At 34.2% G+C, this 22136-nt stretch overlaps 1 protein-coding gene across 1 annotated transcript; it reads left to right on the forward strand.

Annotated features, from left to right (window-relative positions):
* The first annotated feature begins 20137 nt into the window (after nt 1-20137).
* LOC149232731 (uncharacterized) lies at nt 20138-21746 on the forward strand. The gene is made up of 2 exons (XM_089376556.1): nt 20138-20892; nt 20997-21746. The coding sequence occupies exons 1-2, from the start codon at nt 20422-20424 to the stop codon at nt 21579-21581; spliced, it is 1056 nt and encodes a 351-aa protein (XP_089232682.1). The 5' UTR covers nt 20138-20421; the 3' UTR covers nt 21582-21746.
* The last annotated feature ends 390 nt before the right edge of the window (nt 21747-22136 follow it).

The raw sequence follows: 22136 nt of genomic DNA on the forward strand, positions 1-22136 counted from the left end.
TGTGATGATCTGTTCTATTTTACTGCACCTGTTTACTGTTCATATGGTTAATAATTGTTCTGATGCACTAACTAAAGATCAACATTTAATGGATTAACTGAATCATAGCTTTACTGGATATACGCTAGTTGCATTAGACACAATTGCGTGTACACACAGGTTCCCTTCACTGAAGTAGCATATATGAATCTGAGTATGGAAATGAAAAAGTGTTTTATTTGATAATATTGATTCACCACCCCCTCTCAGTATTATTTCCAACAGATCCTTAACAACCATGTCAAACAATGGTATACACACTATATATAATCATTAGCTTAAAATAATCAGGATCCCCAATGACCCTGTTAGAAAATGACATACATAAATACATGTATACATATAAACATTAGCATAAAGCAATCATGATCCCTAATGACCTTGTCATACAATGACATACATACATACCTCTATACATATATAGACATCAGCATAATCATGATCACAACATAATTACCAAATACCATAAGTTCAAGGTTAAGAGAACTCCCTTTATCCGTGCATAACATTGACAACAACCGTTCCCAATATAGCCAAGGCATTTGACACCACAGATCCATTTACTCTGCCTTTCTTACTACCTTTTTCATGACTGTCTTGCCATCTTCCATTTACCCCAATGGACCCAACCAATCCAACTACTTGTCACATTCTTTCCTTCATTTGCCCTTATACATTCACGGGGATTCATCCAGGTCTCATATTACCTATTGGGTTTCATTCAGGTCCACCCAATCTCCATTAACTTTCCTCTTTCCCTAACCTATTACCAAGACCCTTAAAACATAAAAGGCAAGAACAAGAAAAAACAAGAAGAAAACCATTGAAAACCAATAGCAATACAACGCCACAAACAAAGAGGCATGGCCATGCACCAAACACAGGAAAAATTGTAAATCATGTGCAAAAAAATCACAAAATATAGAAAGCACAAAAATAGCAACAAAAACCATGACTCAATCCCCATGAATTTCCAATGCTTCCAAGGGAAATCTCAACCTGAGCCTTCTTCAAGATTTCATGGCACTCTCTTTTGCCATGTAATCGCTTGCACCATACTTCCATAAACACAAGACTGTCAATGCATAAAAGAAAATAACAATGTATTGATTACCTTACCTTGTTCTACCAACCACATTTCCTTGTAACCGAACACACACATGTATCATCTCTAAAGGGACTCCAATTCCTTGATGAATCCAACCATAACTAGAAACTAGTTGTTACACCTGTCAAATACACGTTCATGCTTATAGCACAATCCACATAGTGTCAAGCAAAATGAAGGTTAAGAAGGCTTCTTGTATTCATGAAAAGCACTCATTTGTTTGGAATTTCGATTTCCAAACATAGCCAAAGGAATTTGCACCCAATTCCTTTCTTTTACCTTTTACCTTGTTGCAATCGAGTCTTACTATGCACTGTCACTTCAGCCAAATGTCAATTATATAAACAAATCAACATTACCTTGTCTTGCTAATAACAAGAATGTTGTCCTATAATTGTTCACACATGTCAATCACGCATTCCAAATATCAAGACATGGTGTCTATTAATATGAAATCAACCTTTACCAAGACTAATAGCCATGTCATATAAACTCACAGTCACAAATCATAATACTACAACTAACACCCACTTACACTCAAGCACATATCAGTTGTCTCAACACATATTGAGTTAGTACAACCATATTAAAACAAGATCATTCCTTCATGCAATCTTATAGATACATGCTCATATCATGCACTTAATCAAACAATCAAACAACTTTTAAACATAACAGGTTAAATAAACCAAATAGACGACATAATCAAACTCATGCCTCAATGTATCTCAGGGGAGGCTATCACATATGCACAAGTCAGTCCATATTAATACGACAGAATATCACAAGTATATCAGCTCAAACATGAGTATCATAACCATATCCATATGAACAGACCAATTTAGATTAACAAGATACATATAACATCAAGATCTTAGCTGTAATGACCATACTCATCATGCATATGACCACAATGCATATAACAACAAGTTGCTATCTTTCATGACTAACCAACGCATGTGCATATGACTGCACTGATCAAATAGATTCTATAATTCATGTAACCATGACAACAATAGAATGGCATGCATGTACATAACCATAATTATTATAACAACCATTAACCAACATACTTGCGTGCCAACATATGGTACATGTATGACGATCTACTCTTAACTCGAGATCCATTGTTGTAACCTCATTCTGATGATTTGCATCTCCTACTCCATCTCAGCGAACATATTAGCATGATAACATACCAACAACATCATGATGAAACAAACTTCATTAAATGACCTCATGCACGAGAACCATAACCATGACAATGCATGCATGACAACATGCATCTGGCCCGTCCATTCCAAGTATTTGAACCTTCCTCTGATACCAATCTGTAACACACCCCTTCCACATTTACCCATTTTCATAAAGCTGCCGGGGTAAACATGAGTTGAGGAATACTATGACATGAATCAACCTCCTTAGTACAGATAAGGAAGTGGAATTGACAAAACAAAACTTAACTGACCTTCCCGAGGAGATACAGGACCCCTAAGAGCTAAACAACCACTCCAAGTGCCCAAACCCTGAGCTAACTTTCCCTTTTAGTGATTTAATCTCCTAGTCACTTGCATAACAAGGAAATCCAGCAACAGTGATAATCCATTCACATGGATAACCCTGCCTCCTAGCAATTGTAGTCTATATTTCCCAGTTCTAAGCATGTGACCCAAGAATCTGATCCTGTTTTCCTGGGCTAGTCTCCAGACCTCTACCCAGAGCTTGATAAGGCTTTCCAGAACAATCAATGAAACAAGTACAAATCATCTTAACACAAAAATGGATCAAGGGCTTAACCTAGCTAAACCTAACCATGACAGTCATTTCATCAAACATATAGTGAACATGAAATATACAAGTCATGAATGCATATCTGAACATGGAGGTTTGATACTTATCTGAGAATGATCAAGAAGGTGTAATTCCATCTTACAATAGCTGCAATAACATCTATTAGGTCATGCATTCAATAACCATTCATTTACCAGTCAAACATGACAAGAGCCATAACTAGAATTTGTCATAAAACCATGCTTATAACCAACATATAATGAGAATAATAATAATAATGATAGAAGAACCATCAAAGCCACATCATAACAAGTACATTTACTCGTAAAATACTAGAGGGAAGGAACTCTTATTAAAATATGCAAAAGCCAGCCAATACAGGGAATTCCACGTGCCACCCGACCATAGATTAAGTTGAATCAAATATTTCTTTGAGCCAATCATCCCCATGCCATATTCAAAGCATGAATGTGTGATCTCATGGATAACCAAGACATAAACAACCAAGGGAATCCATAGGTTAAACTGCCTCCATTCTCATACTACAATGATCTCACCTAAATTGGTCCCGAGATCGCAAAACCTACCAAGCTTGGATGCCTCAAAATTCCTTCACCATTCCTTAAGGAATTCTCTCCAACCACCTTTTGAGCACTTCCTAGAGAAAACCATGTCCATCCCCAAACCTTGGTATTTTCCTGAGACCACCTCACTCGGATCCAAAACCTTCCGTCAATCCAAAGCTCAACCAAGAATTAATCCCATCAGACCATGGCTATCCAGAAATGGCAAGGCAAGTTTGAAACTACTGTCACACTTGGAAAATCCCGTGCCAATGACAACAAGAGAACCAAATACACACATGCATGTACCATTCATGGACAAATCAGCTAAGAAATCACACATGCAGCATGTTACTTGCAATTCCTCCTACTGAAGTTGCTTGATTCAATCCTTCATTGCTTGTTCTTGCTTTCCTTTTCCTTCCTTTGCTTGTCCTTGCTCTCCTTGTATTCCTTTTTTTTCTTTCTTGCTTTCCCCTCTTGGCGCTCTTCTCCATATGAAACCAATTCCAAAGACAAATTGACAAAAGGCCCCAAATTGATGCTCTAATGCCTTTTTATTATTGATGCCTCTATCTTCGTCATTTTCCTTCTATTTTCCGTCAATTTCCTTCTCATGCAAATCTGTGACCCTTCATCTCCCTTTTCTCCTATTTTCCTTTATTTTCATAAATAAATGTCAATTATTGTCTATTTTCCTTTCCAAAACCTTTTCCAATTTTTCCTTAGCCATTGTAAACAACAAGTGATGCCAACTAGGATATTTTTTCCCAAAATTCATTTTGGAATACGTGTCCCATGAACTGTTCTTATTTTTCCTTTATTAACTTTATTACATGAAATTTTAACCCGGGGCTATTACATCAACACCTCATGTTGATGCGCTTTTACCCATTATCCATTTTTTTCACATTTCTTGTGATATTTTTGACGCAAATTATGTGATGGAGATGTTTCCCATGGCACATAACTCGGTTGAAGTCACACCCAACTCTAGCTCCTGACATTGTGGTTACAATACCACATGTATTATGGGTCAACAAAATCATGGGAATCAATATTAACCTAACTTCCCCCCTTTAAACTTGACTTGAGGTAATTATCTCTTACACCCCTCAATGTTAGTAAGCTATTAGAAATCCTACATTCTCTCCCATCACATAGGTATATATGTAGATTTCACAACTAATTTAATAGCATGATCGTAGTATGCCCATTGACATGCAACTTTTTAGCTCTGTTGAATCAAGAAGATAATCAGGATCCATAATCAATAATCTCCCACTTGGAGACTAGTTACAACAAGTCCAATGCTACTACAATTACTGGACTATGTTTCAACTATATACCTAACAATTTTCTCATCTTCAATATTTGCGCTTGAGGGCCAACTAAAATTGAGTAGGAATATAGTTTCACCCTAGTTACTATCTTCATTAATGTCTCCAATATTTTAACTAGTGTGTATCTTTTCTAGCTTCAACTATCAATATTTCAAAATTGATCGTATGAAATGGTACCTTAATAACATATATTTTGTCTTGGAGTGGAAGGTTGAATCTTTTGCAAGATGAATTTTGTTATGGTTTTAATCATTATACAATATATTATTCTATTGTTTCTTTCCCAATTCTTCCATAAACCATAATATTCAAGGCATATTTTTAGGAGCAACATACCTTGTTTCGATTGTTGAAAGTGCAACAACCTTTCAAAATTTCAAAAACTAACTTATTGTTGATCCACCTATAGAAAAATAACACTTTGTGGTGCTCCTTTCACTATATATATCATCTACCATATAGAAATCAACATTTTCTTGTAGGAAAATGTTTGAAACTCCAAAACACAATGTCTTAGTAGTGTTACCTTTCAAATACTTAAGAATCTACTTTGCTTCTTGCCATTTCTCTTTACCTATATAGTTCATATACCTACTCAAAACTCTTTGTGCGAGTAAAATATTTGTCCTTATGCATATTATCACATACATCAAGCTACCAACTATCAATGAATGTGGAACTTTGAACATTTAATATATCCCTTCTTGTGTCTTGGGACATATATATGTAATTAGTTTTAAATGGTTGGTTGAAAGTGGAACTAGTTTTGTATCCCTTAGTTTAAATATTTTCAACACCTTCTCTATATACTCACCATGAGAATGTTAGTTTTTGATTTTTTCTAGAGTTTGTTATTCTCATATGAAGGATTTGTTTTGCAACATCTAAATCTTTGATCACAAATAAATTAACTAATATTTTTGTAGCACATTTATGTCCTATATTTTAGGATTTGTAATAATCATGACATCTACGTTTAATAAAAAGATAATGTAACTATCACTATCTATTCTCTTAAATTAAATAAACATAGTGGGGAATAAGAATGCAAGGAAAAATAAAAATTACACCATAGCAACAACAAACTACCTTTTACCTTGGAAATCCGAAATATGGAAACTAACATCAATATATCCTTGACCAAAACAGCCCAAGTGAACATTCACTACATTTAGAAGCCCCATTACCATGGAGTATCTCAGGCCTATTTAAAGACTCCATTAAATCAAAATCAATAGGCACAAAACTATGGGCCCAAAAAAACTGATCTGGATTGGATTATTATATTGTTTGTCATCCATATCGATACATTCAGAGTGGAAAAATAGGAGGAATCATCTCATGGGACCATTTTTACTGGCAGGACCTAGTTTCACAAAACGAGGTCTGACACATTATGGGAGCATTTTGAGGCATCAAACGACATTTTTTAGGGGTAAAAATTTTTCACTTCAGCACAATGCTATTTCATGCTATTTTACACATGGATATCTTTCCAGCGGTGCAAGAAGCACATCAATCGAAGTTCGTATGCAAAAGTTATGCCACGCAAAAGTTGACCTTCTTATTTTCACACCTACAATTCAAGAGGATGCCGCATCAACCGCCATTATTCATGGAAAAGGGGCTAGCCACATTATTATGATGTAAAAGACTCTAGAAGAGTCTATATTGTAACTCTAGTTAAGAGCTGATGTAGTCAAAATTAACCACTAGTAGGCTATCGGGTTGTGTTATAACTGGGCAACTAGGAGGAAGAGGTATTCCATTATTTCGTGAGCATTTTGTTCCATAGTTGATAAAAGATAGCTAGGAGACTCTAGGAGGTAGAGCACACATAGAGCATCTGTGCACTATAGCAGCCAACGGGCCACAGGAATTACTTCTTTGTACCTGTAGCCATATTTCTAGAGAGAGAAAGAGAGCGAAGTGGCCTCATCTTTCCATCTAGTTTTCTCTCAAAAGGGTTTCCAAAAGAGCATATCTTGTGCCTTATGTGCGTGTGTGAGCTTATTTTGTCGTTCTCTACGTTTTCACATAATTTCCATTCGCATGCATGCACTAGTTACAGTTAAATCTATAGATCTTAAAGTTGAATAAAACTATAATAGTGTAGAATTTCATATTTTTAATATAATATTATCATATCTCTTGTGACGAATTGTCCAATGGAATATCCATGACAATTTGTGGATCAAAAACACCAATTCATTTACCAAGTCAAGATTAACCTAACATTCCCTTTTTAAACTTGACTTGTGGTAATCATCAAGATCCCATTCCTCACAAATTTTATAAGGAGGATATGTGAAAGGGTATGTCCCCTAAGTTTCTAGCAATATCCATGCTTCACTTTGTTGACTGATATCTCATCACATTTATTCATAAATGAGGTTTTAGAATTGTAAAAAATGAAGGGAATCTATATTATGTATTTGAGAGAGACGTTAGATACATGAACGTTTATAATTATTGGGGATATTGAAAAAGTATAAAGTAAAAATAAGTGTTCTTCATGGGGTTTATAAGTACCGGGTATATTAAAAAGGTATCAAGTAAAAACAGATACCTCATAGTTGCTTAGTCCCTTACCACATGGTTTTTGAAAAATATTAAATTTTAGCAAAAGTCAGTTGGACAAATTGGGTGTGAAAGTCTTAGATAGGCGTGGCATCATAGGCACAGGAAATAAACTTGGCCCATTGATAGTATGATGTTATTTTATTTCTAAGATGTTGATATTTAAATGAATAATTATGAATTGTTTACCACATATTATATCTCAACATGATTGATTTACAAAACTATTTTCTCTATGACAAGTCGTTCATGAGAAATCAAGTACTCATAAACATTATTTAGACCATGTATTCCATAGAAATCAACAACTTCAGAAATGACATAACCTTCGTCCACATGAGAATATTGCAAACTGCCTATATAGATTAATTTCATCACTGACAAATATGTGAAATGCTTTATATTAGGGACAATTTCTTTGAAGTAGTTCTCACATAGCATTGCGTGGAATATGACAGATGCTTGCCTGAAGAAGGTAATGTCATAATTTGGGTTATTCAAAAGCCTCAAACCAATGCCAGGGAGCTCCACGACAAGAGGGGATTGTGCCTGCTTGAAGATGTTGCTTGTGAGAAAAAAAACCTCATCCATGACATCATCCATCTTGTTTGACATCATAGAAATGTTAAATATTAAATATTTGATCGTTTTCTTTCACATTATTCTCAGAGTATTTTAACGTAAAGTTGGAGAGGGAAATTTTGTGAAGTAATAATTCTGTTAAAAGTAAGGCCCTGTTAAAAAGTTGGAAAGAGTAAACAATGATAATTAGCAAATGTGATTAGCTCTCTAAGGTGTATTTGTTAAAAGAAGGTAAAATTCATGATAAATATTATGCACTGAATAATGAATAAGTTCATATTCAAAACAAGTTTCAACCCTCGTCAAATTAGCTGAGTCACGCTTACCTAAGCTTGTCATTTATATCTAAGATAGTTATTTTTCCTTGAATTAAATTATATTATATACATAAAAAGGTTAAATTATATTATATACATAAAAAGGTTACTGATAAAATTTTACAAAATTTAAAAAATAATGATAAATTATTTTTCCCTAAATTAAATTGAATGGTATACATAAATATACAGAGATATTTTTATAAAATAAACATATAATGATAAGTCAATGAATGAGTTATCTCATGAAGGATAAAGAGAGTGAGAATCAATTTTTTTTACCTATGAAGTTATATTGACTTTTAAGAATATTTGTGACCTGGTATTCTTGCAGCCAAACAAGATTTGGTGGAGGGTTTAGGAACCCTCACTCTAAAAACACCATACCTACAATGAGTGGTGTAACTAAGCATGAGTTGAGATATTTATTGAATTTTTTTAAAAGTGATTTGCTTCAAAATCTTAATCTGTGATTAGATACTTTACATTTTAAGAAAAAGTAACAAGAATGAGAAGCACTTTCTATATTGTGTCTTGGGTATAGATAGAAACACTCTTTTCGAGAATGCTCTTTGGATGCTATTGATATTTATGCTATTTATGTAGGTGAACATACAATGGAAAGTTGTCCATCTTTACCCAATCTTAAGGTAGTTTACCAAGGAGAAAAATCAAGCTGCAACACAATTGAATGAACTAGCACTAGAGAAACCTTGCCAAACTAGACCTAGTCTTCTCATCATTTTTTCTGGACAACAACATTTATCTCACTTTATGAGTCCTCCTATGTCGTGGCAAACATATGTTCCACAATAAATCCAAAATCATCCCGACAACAATGATGGGAGGGCCACATTATAACAATATGCCTACTTTTTCCTATCCCTCACCAACACAACAACAATATTTTGCAACACTCCAATATTCATATCCAACCTATCCTCAAACTCAATAGCCTCAACTAACTACACTGCCATAACAATTCAAACCACCACAACTACCATCTACCCAACCTCCACGACCTACACAATTGCTTCCTCAGTTAATTGCTAACCCCAATAATAATAAGACAACTCAACATGTTTTTAACGTTGAATTTCCTCCCTTCCCTACATATTTAATCATGCCATTTGGGTTGCAAGATATCCAACTGAGGTCAAGGAAGGTTCTCAATAAAAAAGGCTCTCCTAATATCATTGAAGAAGAGACAAGGAAGGAAACTCCTAATCAAACAAACAGTGATTCAATAAAAAAACAAATTTCTCCAAATTTAGAGTCTTTGCCATCATCTATTGCATCTACTTACCCATAAATGATGATCCTGGAAAATCCTTTCAAGCACCCTAAATTTGACCTAATATGACTTAAGAAATATTTTCATCAAGGTCCCCTTGTTACAAGCTAATAAGGGTATCTTGATTTATACTAAGACTATTAGGGAACTTTTCCTAAAGAAACTAGGAAGGAAGAAGATAGACCCACAAAACAATGAGATTCTTGGGAAAACATGTGACTTGATGTCAGGCTGAGTTCTTATGGAAAAATGTATGAAACCTAGTAATCTAGTTATTTTGGTACACATTAAAAATACCTTTGTTCCAAATGTTTTCATAGATATAGGGGCAACAACTAATGTAATGACAAGACAAACTATGGAACAATTTCAATTGTCTAACCTTTGTCCTACACCCACAATTCTAGAATTAGGTGACCAATCCAAAATAAATCTATAGGGTGTATTGGATGATGTAATTATCTCATTATATTCTTTGGATTATCTTGTAGAATTTATCATCTTATAGCCTAAAAACCATTCAAGAGGACATCCCTTGATCTTAGGATGACCATGGCTAGCTATTGTTGATGCTTACATTAGTTTTCACTCTAGATATATGTTTATTTTACATGGGGAATCAATAAAGAAAGTGACCTTGTACCCCCTTCCAAATCCTTTCAAGAACTTGAAGAAACCCTATGGATTGATAATATTAATAGTGATGAAGAGAATGCTCAATCAATTTCTTCTGTTGACCAAATTATGTAATTTAAAGAATACACTGAAGATAGTCAGCTTAGGTTTTTCTTATCAACCTACACTCTTTACAAAATCCAGATCCACTAGATTACATTTCTAGCCCACATTTTCAAGAAAGTTGTAACCCAAGAACCTCCTCATCACTAAAGAATTCTATATATGTTATAGATCTACCAAAATTTCACACCAATCTTGTTGAGTTTATTTCCAACAAATCTATGTATATAAATTCTCAGTTGGATGCATCTCAATGAGATCAGGTAGTTAGAATGTTATAGAAACAAACCAATGCTTTCTCCTAGAGCTACCAATACATGAAGGGAATCTCCCGTGAAACCTGTATGCACTATATTTACATCTAGGAGGGTTCATGGCCTATTAGGCAACCCTAGTGATGAATTAACCAAGCCCTTAGGGAAGTTATCAAGGAAGAATTTCATAAATATTTAGATACTAACTTCATTTATCTGATCTTAGATAGTTAGCGAGTCTATCCCCTCAAGACAGTCCCTAAGAAAAATGGATAGTGCTGAATTTGTGTGGATTATAGAGAAATTAATAAGGTGACCCTTAAGGAATATTTTCCTCTCCCTTTCATCGATTAAGTTTTGAAAACATTAGCTAGTAAGAAATATTTTTCCTTTCTCAATGGGTTCAACAGGTATAACCAAACACAGGTAGCACTAGAAGATTAGGATAAAACAAACTTTACATGCCCATGTGGGACGTACTTCTATATAGTACTACCGTTTAGTTTATGTAATGATCCTGCTACTTTTAAGAGAGCGGTCTTAGCCATTTTCTCTAATTTTGCATAAGAATGTGTTGAAATCTATATGGATGACTTTTCTATATATGGTGATTCATTTCTTGAAGCCTTGAGAAATTTGGAAAAGGTTTTAATTATATTCCAAGAATATAAACTTTTCATGAGTAATATTAAATGTCATATAATGAAAAGTACGATAATTGTTCTTGGCCGTCTCATTTTTACTTCAAGGATACAAGTTGATCCTGCAATTATTGAGGTTATTCTACAACTTCTAGTCCCAAAATCCAAAAATGAGGTGAGAAGCATTTTAGGTCATCCTAGGTGTTACAGGAGATTCATATAACATTTTTCTAAAATAGTTGCTCCCTTAAATAAATTACTTACCAAAGATGCTGATAATTTCTCCTAAGATGATTATTGTCAAAATTATTTTGAAATGCTCAAAGATAGCCTGACCATGGCACTTATCTTAAGGGGATCAATTTGGTCCCTTCCCTTTCAAATTTCCATAGATGTCTAAGATACACTGTTGGGGAAGTTCTAGGACAACAGGAGCATCAATCATCTTATGCCATCTACTACATTAGTAAAAATATGACACCTACTAAATTAAATTACATAGTCACTAAAAAGGAATTCTTAGTCATAGTTTATGCAACCAATAAATTCATAAATTACATCATTGGATATGAGGTCTTTATTCATAGATATCACTCTTCCATTAAATACTAATTTAACAAGCCCATAACCAATGATAGGGTCACTAGGTGGCTATTGTTACTAAAAGAGTTTAATGTTACTATTCTAGATAAACCTGATAAGGATAATCTTGAAGCAAATTTTCCTTTTGAGAATTCATAATGAAGAATAAGAAACCTCTTTGGATGAAACTTTTCCTTGTGAACATTTATTTGTTATGTCTACTAAATTTCCATGCTTTGCAAATAGAACCAATTATCTAGCAATAGGTAAGTCTCCACAACATCTCTCTTCTACAAAAAATAAAAATATCATCAGACTCAGTGCCTCCTACTCTTTTATTGGAGGAGATCTCTTAAGTACCAAATTAGAGTTGATCATCAAAATATTTGTACTAGAAGATGATATGTGTGATATATTAAGAGCCTCTCGTGATGAGCCATGCAGGGTATATTTCACTAACAAAAGGAAAACTTGCATATTCCTTCTTTAGGATATTATTGGTCTACCCTCTTTTGGGATGCCAAAGAGTATGTTAAAAAGTGTGATAGTTGTCAGTGAATGGGTCACCTAGTACAATATCATGAAATTATTTGTAACTTTGGGTGCTTATTGAACCATTTGAAAAATGAGAACTTGATTTTGTGTGCCCTATTACTCTAACATTAAAAAAGAAAAGGTATATCTTGGTTTGTACAAATTACATAACTAAGTTGGTAGAGGGTAAAGCACTTTTCCATGCTAATGAACAAGCAATATTTGATTTTTTATTTGAGTATATTTTCACTTGTTTTGGTATCCCAAGGGAGATTGTAATAAATCAAGGAGCATAGTTCACTTCAAAGCTTGTGCAAACCATTACACAATAGTACAAAAATTTTCACCAGAAATATTCACCTTACCATCCACATGCCAATCGGAAAATGTAATCCACCAACAAATTCCTAGAAGTGATCTTGACCAAAACCTATGAATTGGCCAAATTGGCTTGCTAAGACCCTTTCGACCTATAGGACTACATGGAGGATTAAAACTTGACATACTCCATGTCGGCTAGTGTGTGGCAATTGAATTCCAAGTGAAGACATACAAGACAACAACTCACCTAGGTATGAAGCTCTCTGAGGCACAATAATAAAGGCTCATTCAACTCAACAAAAATGGACTAGATGTGGAAAAATTATAGCTAACATACCACTATTTTCAAATAACAACAAAGCACAACGATGATAGATTCATTATAAGGAAGTAGTTCAAACTAGGAGACTGGGCTCTCCTCTTTGATTCCAAGTTCAAATAGTTTAATGGGAAGTTCCATACATGTTAGTTGGTCCCCTATGAAGATGAGGATGAATTTGGAAATAGAACTATAAATATTAAAATGATTGATGAGAAGGGAACTTCATTTCTAGTAAATTGATATATTAACATTGTATCAATGGCCTATTGATTGGGAAGAACTTGTTCAAAGAATTTTGTAACAATCTAGATTGAAAGTGTTAGACAGGGAGGACCTCCAACTTTTTGTAACTTATTTTTAATATATTCTTCTTTTATATAATATTAATAAAAATAAAAGTTAAAGAAAAAAAGAGTTCAATTGCGAAAACCAGTTTGCTAGAATAATTGAACAAGAAAGCCGATTGAAAATTGGATAACTAGTAGGTAGATCGTCCCCCAAAAAAATTGTGTTTTATAAAAAGGAGGTGTTATCTATTAGAAAATAAAGAGGTATGTTTCAAAAAGGGTTATTTTTTGTGTTATACTTTCATAGAAACTAATTCACACAAGGAAGGTCCATCAAAATCATCCTCAATACAGAGCTTGAAATGATCATGATGCCAACTCCTTTATCATAACTAGCATAAAACCCTCCACAACAATTACTCTTTTATCATCATCATCATTTCCACCAATACTAGTTCCAACATCATCACCATTTTCATCAGTATCAACATCATTGTCACTCTCAACATCGCCAACCATCATCAATGGCAGCCTCATCATTATCATCAACATCATATAGTACATTGTAGTAAAGAGAAGTAGACTGAGGTACAAGTACCATATTTATTATTCATTTTTCAGCATCTTGATATTATTTTCATCATTTAGTCCTTAGTTTTCTTTCGAGCCTCACAATTATTGGATTTTCAAGGCACAAGCTACATGGATCTATAAAGTACATAGAGACTACAATATCGGTATTAAATTTTGTATGGATATAAATATTTGCACACATTTTGGTCGCCATGGTTATATGATTAGTATAAAGGTTATAGGACTATCTATGTTGTGACTTTAGCAAATCAATTTGTAGATTTAGTTGTTTTTTTTGTCTTCTTGTATTCTTCAAAGAAAATAGATCCTTTTACTCCTCAAGCAATTAGATTCAAAGATGGTGTCAATGATTCTAAGTTCATATATTCTTCCACAAGTACAACTCAACACTCCATCGGTTACATAAGTGAGGTTTGTTTTGCATGGTCATTAGAAGGAAATTGTGATATAAGGTAATTGAGTTGAACCAATTATTTTATAAATTTATTTGATGTGTTTTGAAACTTAGACAATTTGACAATATAACCTTTTGACCCATATCTATAAACCTAGTTTTCCTTCACCACCTTATGCAATCAATTGAATATGCCATTCAATCCTTGTATATTAATCCCTTTCATCATTGTTCCACTAGCATGGGTCATCATTGGTTTTCATGCACACTGCTAGCATGGATCATCATTGGTTCACATACAAACCAAATCAATCATGCCTCACTGTAATTTAAATTCCCTACCACTCATCTCGTATTTTAAACATCATTTTCCCTCTGTTCGAAGTATTCTCTTGTCCCCTGTTTCAAATCTTACTGTATCCCCTACTTGGAAAATCACCTTCACCCCAACTAATAGTAGATGTTGAAGAGGTTAAGCCCTTGAAAGTGGCTCTACAAGATGGGAAAAATTTGACTTGTAAGATAGGAACGTTGGTCATTGGGAGCCCTAGAAGGGTTTCTTGAGTATAATGCTAATAAGCCAATTCTTCAAACTGCAGGATTGCTTCCATTCCTTAATAAATTTTAAGGGTATGACAATTCCATAGTGATGGCATTTGCTTAGGGATTTGATGGTAATATAGCTCGAATCAATGATTTTGTAATGGAATTAACAGAGGATTTAGTGGCTCAAGCCATGGGTCTTTCTCAACAAGGAGAGAATTTAAAAAAAAAATAGGTGGAGAAGGGAACTTAGATTCAATTCCTTAATTCTTCAGAGTTAGAGATGGATTGGAAGTGAGGAGTTTCACACTTCTACATTGTGGAAAAATGAACGAACTTACCCACTTTTTTACAAAAGGTGGTGACTTGTGAAGGTAGATATGCCATCACCTTTCTTTATCATATTCATTATCTTTTGCACTTTGAAGCTAGTGAATGTACCAATTTCCCTTATTTTCTTTTTAAGGGTCCATGATGCATGTAAAAGGGTGTCCAACAAAACCCTAGGAAAGTTAAGAGTAGCCTGTATCACCGCAAACTCATTAATATTTTAACCATGTCTGAATTAAGGAAGAAGGAGGATAATTGGGATGCCCTTGTCATTAGAAACCAGTTTGGTAGCCCCCTTCCAGTACCAAAAGTGGCACAATTAGGGTCTATTGAAATGGCATATGAGGAAATGCATGCTAAAGAGAATGAAAATCCTAGAGATAGTGACAGAGATGGAAGAGACAATGCTCCAAGATATGAATATTTTAGTCCTCGTACAAAGGATCCCAAAAAGGTGAAGTAATTAAATCAACAACCTTTCACTTCCCCTAGGAGAGTGGCTAGAAGTATGGTGAAAGGGAGGGTTCCTACAAAAATAGAAGTTGTTTCCTCACCTTCTCATGCCTCTCTTCCTAAAATGCCGACAACAAGGTCCTATAATGATTATGTGAGTCCATTAGTTCAATATGTTATAGATTTCTATCCTACTATGTCCTTTACCGTACCAAATGCACCTATAACTTAGAAGTTGAGGAGGAAGAATAAGAAGATTAAAAAGGCCAAAAATATGGTTTAAGAGTTTAAGTTTCTTGATAGACATGTTAAGGATGAAAATGCTATCCTGAATACCAAGAATGTAGAGCTACGAGAGGAAGTTGCAAATATTTCTAAGGAGAATAAGAAGTATCTTAAATTGATCAAGAAATGTTACACAGAGAACTTCTATTTGCAAATACAAAATAAGACTTTGAAAAAGAAGTTCAAGGTTTCATAAAGGACATGTGGGGCTAGTGTCAATATCAATATTGGTAATCAATGAGGCCATTACAATTTTGATCATTTGTGTTAAAAGGAGCATCCAATACGATTTCAACTATATCAACTGCAGTTTTGCTTTGTGAGGAGACACAAAATATCAATCTTGGGGGAGATGTTGGGGCTTTGAATTGATGATATCTTCAATGTCATTTCACCATAATTTTTAGACCCCTTTAAACCCTCATTTTTGGTCATATACAATCATCTTTTGTACATGATTAAGGAAAACTATAATTAAAAGGGGATTTAAAAGTTAAGTATTATTTGTCTTTAAATGTTTGTCATTTCAAATGCATTTAAAATAATAATCTTGATTAAGGCCACCAGTGAAGGTTATAAATCATGTCCTTTAAACCATGTTGGTTCCTTCAACCACAATACATGGTTAGAATAAGTGTGTCCTCTTAGATTCAAAATGAGCACATGGGTCTTTTCGACAACATCCCTAATATGCTCTCTCATCTATTAGACTGAACCCACATTAAATGACTAGTTTTTAGTTGGCGTTCCACATCGGCGGTCAACTACAACAAGATATGGCCAATATCAAAGGTTTTTTATATCAAATGTGTTGAGCTAGAATGCATCTCCACCTTCTCAAACTCATCATTTTGTTATTTCATTGCTTTAAAGCTATAAAGGGGTCATTAGATCACCTGCATCTCACCCAGTTTAGACTATGGATGTTAGCGATGTTACAATGTATTATGTACTTTATAAAAATAGAGCTTGGCCTCTGAGTTAGGCTAACGAGGTTGGCTATTATTTATTTTAAATATGATCCCATTGGACCACTGAGAGCACTCCTGTGCATATTTATATCAATGTAATATGTGGATTGATATTAGAAGTGTTATTGATCATTTTTTTGCATTATGTATTGAATTTGGTGTGATTTGAGTCTTTGTTAGGGAAACACTACTAGTTGGCAAGGGCCACCAACCCAACGTGTTGCCTCTTCACATTCTTGTATCTTTAATGTAGTGTAGTGTGTTATCTAGGCTATGCAAATGAAGATCATTTCAATGCTATATCTACTTTGAGTTGGTAGTAGATTTGTGGTTTTAGCATTTGATGTGTGGGTTTGTTTCGTGATATTATAGATAACATTTCGATCAAGTATGTGTTGATTACATTTGATTTATAACTTAGGGATATATATATATATATATATATATATGTGTGTGTGTGTGTGTGTGTGTGTGTGTGTGTGTGTGTGTGTGTGTGTGTGTGTAGATATGCTTAATGCATTGATCTGCTCTATTTTTTGTCATGCGTACTTGGACACAAAAGTCTTTGATTTTCAAAACTAAGCTTGATTATTTTGAATAGCTACACAATTGTGCCTTATATTTTATTAATATAATATTGAAAGCGCTGCACATGGCATGGTGATTTTGCATTCTTTGAATCCCTAATTATTTGTGCTTTTTGCAGATTGTCCTTTAAGTTTGCAAGGGTGAAACTCATCATTAAAGGCTCCTATCGAGGCATTGTAACCTCTTGTAGCTGTGGAAACATATCCATTCTCAGATTATTAAAGACCACTATCAATAAGGAGAGGACCCTTGCATCGAATTCCCATTGCTCACCATAGTTAGATTTCTTGTTACATTCAGTAGGATAATAAAGCCTATCTAATAAAGGAAACCAAAGCACATTGTAACTTTGCATGTAGTGATTGATGTTTGAAGATGGGAAGTTATTTAATGGGCTATGACATGTGAAGGCTCTACAATAGGTACCTAGTTGAATACATCTTCTCTAGTTTACCCCTTTTTATTATATTATTTTCAATGGTAGAGGCTAGGTCTATTGAAGATAAAGACAACCCGTAAGAATTTGGTCATCCTTGTAGAAGTAAAGGCGTTCCTAAGTCTATTGTCTAGAGAACAAACCCATCATACATGAAAATAAATATAAGATTTTCCATTGTAGAAGTTAGGCACTTGAACCATTCGTGTCCACACTTTTGCACATACATTGTAGTGCCTCTAAGCTTACACTCCTAAATTGACAGCTTTATGTTCTGAATTTAATGTCAATAAATACCCAACATTTGCAATGATAGATTAGTTTATTGATTATAATCTCCACCAAACTAGTTGAGCATAAGTAGGCTAGTGGCTTACACAATGCCAATCTCATGTAGCAATAATGAACTAAAAAAATTGAGATGGAATGCAACCAATTCAAAAAACAAAATTCGATACTCAATGCATGGATGCTCCTTCCTTAACCTTCGAAAATATTTTCCTTCAATTAGGACCAACAAAAGAGGGCTATAATTGAAATATTTTGGACTTAGAGGAACCAAGCCCCCTCCATGGAAGAATAGGAAGCACAAGGTAGTAACAATATTTGATTTTTGTCTATGTATTTTTGTGTAGCTTGTATGTTGAAAAGATATTTGGAGCAATTAATTGGAAAAAAATCTTGTAATTCCATTTAAAAAAGGTGATTAGAAGACAACACAATTTCTAATATTTTTGTATAGTCCTACTATGAATTTGGAACTCTAAACTATAAATCATTACAAGTTTCCAACCTCTTTTAATTAATGTAGTTTTTGTTCTGGTTTTATAAAAAAATTAAATCTATATATATATATATGTTATTTAGTGTGTCATATTGCAATAGGTTGTTATTCATGGTCTACAATGGAAAAAACACTCTAAATACCCACTCATACATATATTTACTAAATTGGCTTAGGAGTCATCCAATTTGTTGGTATGTTGTCTCACTTAGAACCATTTCACTAACAATTCATTTTTTTCCACATAAGTGTTGTTTAACATAAGTTCTAATTCTACTAAAAATGACTTCTAATTTGAGATATCTAACATTTGTTCCAAGTTGCATGTGTCTGAATCCCCAAAACAAAATATGTAAGATAGAATGTACAAATTAGATAATACTTTGTAAAAGAGCATATGCTTATACTAAATTGTTAAAAATAATTCCTAGTTGTTATGATTACTATTCTTAATTTTCAACAAAGTGAAAGACTACCTTTTGTACCCACCTCTCCTAATCATTTAACTATATATTATAATAAAATAAAATTAGAATAGTTATAAATTTAAATCATATTTATATTAAATTATATTATAATATTATATATATTTTTAAATAAGTAATTTTAATATATTAATTTAATATATCTAATAATAATAAATAGTCTAAGCCCATGGGGCTTTGGATTGACGGTGAATGGGTGATTTAAAATTATTAATAAATTATATATTATTAACATTATTATTATTACACGATTTAATTTTAGTGAAATTATATTATAATATTATATATATTTTTAAAATAGGTAATTTTAATATTTTAATAATAATAAATAGTCTATATTATTTAAAATTATTAATAAATTATATATTATTAATATTATTATTATTATTAGATTCCATTTTAGTGAAAGCACTTGCAATTATATCATTTATATATATATATATATATATATAGTGCAGTGACGCCCTAAATGACTTCAATGCTGTCAATAAAATTGAATCTTATTCAATCATAAAGACATACGTTTTATCATTAAATCACACTTCTCTGAATAATAATATGTTTTTTACTTAACAAAAGAATCTTTACAATTCACACAAAGTATGAGGGATATTTAAGCCTGTCAATAAATTATATAACTTCTTGCCCTGTAATTTCCGGAATATAATTATTTGACGAGTCCAACCAATGGAAACCACCTAAGTCAAGTTTGCTGGAATGCTTTTCGAGAGCCCAATCAATCGAAACCACCTAACCACCTAAAGTCAAGGTTGCTTTTTAGCAGCATTTCAAAGAGACAAACCCGTAGAATCATCACGGCATCTCTTGAAATTTTTTAATAGACACGAATTCATAAAACGTTACCTGTCATTATCCAGACCGTGATAGACTGAGACGTTTCGTAGGAGTCTCTCTGAAGCAAGGATGCTTTTCAAATATAACGTGATTGTAATGGGAGAATTGGAAAGACCAGGAACATGAATCACACAAATCTTCACATGCTTTCTACCTTGACCTCATCCTTCAGGTCTCCCCGTGGAAATGAGTATCTTTACTTTGCCGTATTCCCTCTACCTTCTCCTTATTCCCCCTGAGCTTTGCAATGCCGATTTATATCCCTGACGATAATTCCACGGAAAAATTAAATCAATAAGGAGCATACTCGTATTTCCAGAAGGTAGGAATTCTTCCATATTGACAAGTATTTCAGGCACACATACATCATAGGTGCCAAGTGCAGCTGTAGTTGCTTCGGCTCTGCCATGGGAACCGAGGCAAGCAAAGTGGTATCTGAGTCAGAATCTTTGTGGCCGAGGTTCAAAAGGCGAATAAAACAGAAAAGAAAAATGCAGTCTTCCAAGCCAGCTGCTTTCTCAAATTATTCTGTCCAGATTTCTCCTGCTTACCTTATCAGCGGGGGATCGAAGGTTTTGGTGAGGTTTGCTTCGAATTCCGGAGGCGGAGAATTTATTCCTGTAATTCTGTCACCTGTACGGAAAGAAATGTCCAATGAGCAGCAGCCCACTAAGATGAAGAGGAAACTAGGATTGGAAGCAGCAGATATTAAAGTCAAGTCTCGCAATGCCGAGATTTCTGTGAAACCACGCGAACCAGAAGCCTGTAGCCAAGAATTACCTCCAAAGGGGATTTCCAAAGAAGAAGATACGGTTGCCGTGAAAATATCGTGTCGCCGGTCGTGGGTTCGAGTCGTCAAGGCGTTTCAGTTCTCAAAGGTAAGGCTACGATTTTTAGCACATACCTGTGGCTAAGTGTTGGCTATATTTAATCGGAAGGAAAGTGTGGCTGACGTTGTCCCTGTGCTATTTTTGTCTGCCAGCCAGCTGGCCGAAATGGACCGAAGCTTTCACAAAAGCCTACGCAACAAAATGAAGTGGCAGACTCGATCTCGAGACCAAGTGAGCAACCATTTAAATCTATGTCCACCTCCTCTGCAGTGGATTGTAAGAGCAACGAACTGTTCGACACTTCCGTTTTTCACAGGAAAGTGAGTTCTCATGGTAGCAAACGTCAGGGGATCAAATCCACTCCATTCTCACAGCTTCCGCGCCCAGGCATGAATAGTACTACACCTAGTTTCCAGCCTAAGAAGATTAACACGTCGGCCGGAAAAAAGGGAACCATTACAGGGAACGCTACAAGCGAGGGTGAAGCATACAGTATGGCTCTAAATTTATCGATTTTGATTATAATTATGGTATGCTTGGCGGTGTTCTCAAACAGGATCTTAGCGGTTGTATGTACTTCGGTAGGGTGGTATTTACTTCCCAGCCTCCTGAAAACAAAACAGTGTCGGTGGCAACAGCAGGTGTTAACAGTGGAGATCAGATCTCAAACACGAGACAGAAAATTTTGCGAGAGTCCTTTGCGATGCCACAGAGTGGTCTGCGCATCCCAGAAATAAGGCGGTTAGGGTTTTGCATGTGTGATTACGGTCGAGCAGCCATTTCAATTCTGACAGAATAATGGCAGCCGTTAACTAAATGGCTTGTTTTTGCTATCTTCATCCATTGCAACTGTTTATAAAAAAATTTATACAAAAAAATTGTGGTTGAAATTGTAAGGAGTATTTGATTAGTGTTTTTTTACTGTGGAAATGAATTCAAAAATGAATTCAATACTATTAAAAAAATTTAAAAATTTAATTTTGGGCACCCAGAATCTTGAAGTTTCACAGTTATAATATGGATTTATATAAATTTTTGTCCAATTTTTATCAGATTGAATGAAAATATTTAATTTGTTTTCCCAAGAAAATTTGGGCATACCCAGGGGATATTGAGCAGTGACTCGTGAGAAGGTGGCTACCAAACCTCCACCAATTGAACTAACACTCTGGGATTATGAAAATATTTAATATTCAAATATGTAGTGATTTACATATTTTTAGGGGAAAAAATGTTTATTTACATATTTTAAAATAAAAATAAATATTTTTACACAAGGACATCTTATCATA

This window comes from Pinus tabuliformis, chromosome J (genome assembly GCF_031772625.1).
Source record: "Pinus tabuliformis cultivar Carrire ecotype Pingquan chromosome J, CPIR1, whole genome shotgun sequence".
Lineage (NCBI taxonomy): Eukaryota > Viridiplantae > Streptophyta > Pinopsida > Pinales > Pinaceae > Pinus > Pinus tabuliformis.

Excerpts from the sequence above, each read along its gene's own strand:
- LOC149232731 (XM_089376556.1), top strand. The coding sequence starts at position 20,422 with ATGGGAACCGAGGCAAGCAAAGTGGTATCTGAGTCAGAATCTTTGTGG. Across the intron at positions 20,893-20,996 it reads AGGCGTTTCAGTTCTCAAAG|CCAGCTGGCCGAAATGGACC; the intron begins GTAAGGCTACGA and ends TTTGTCTGCCAG.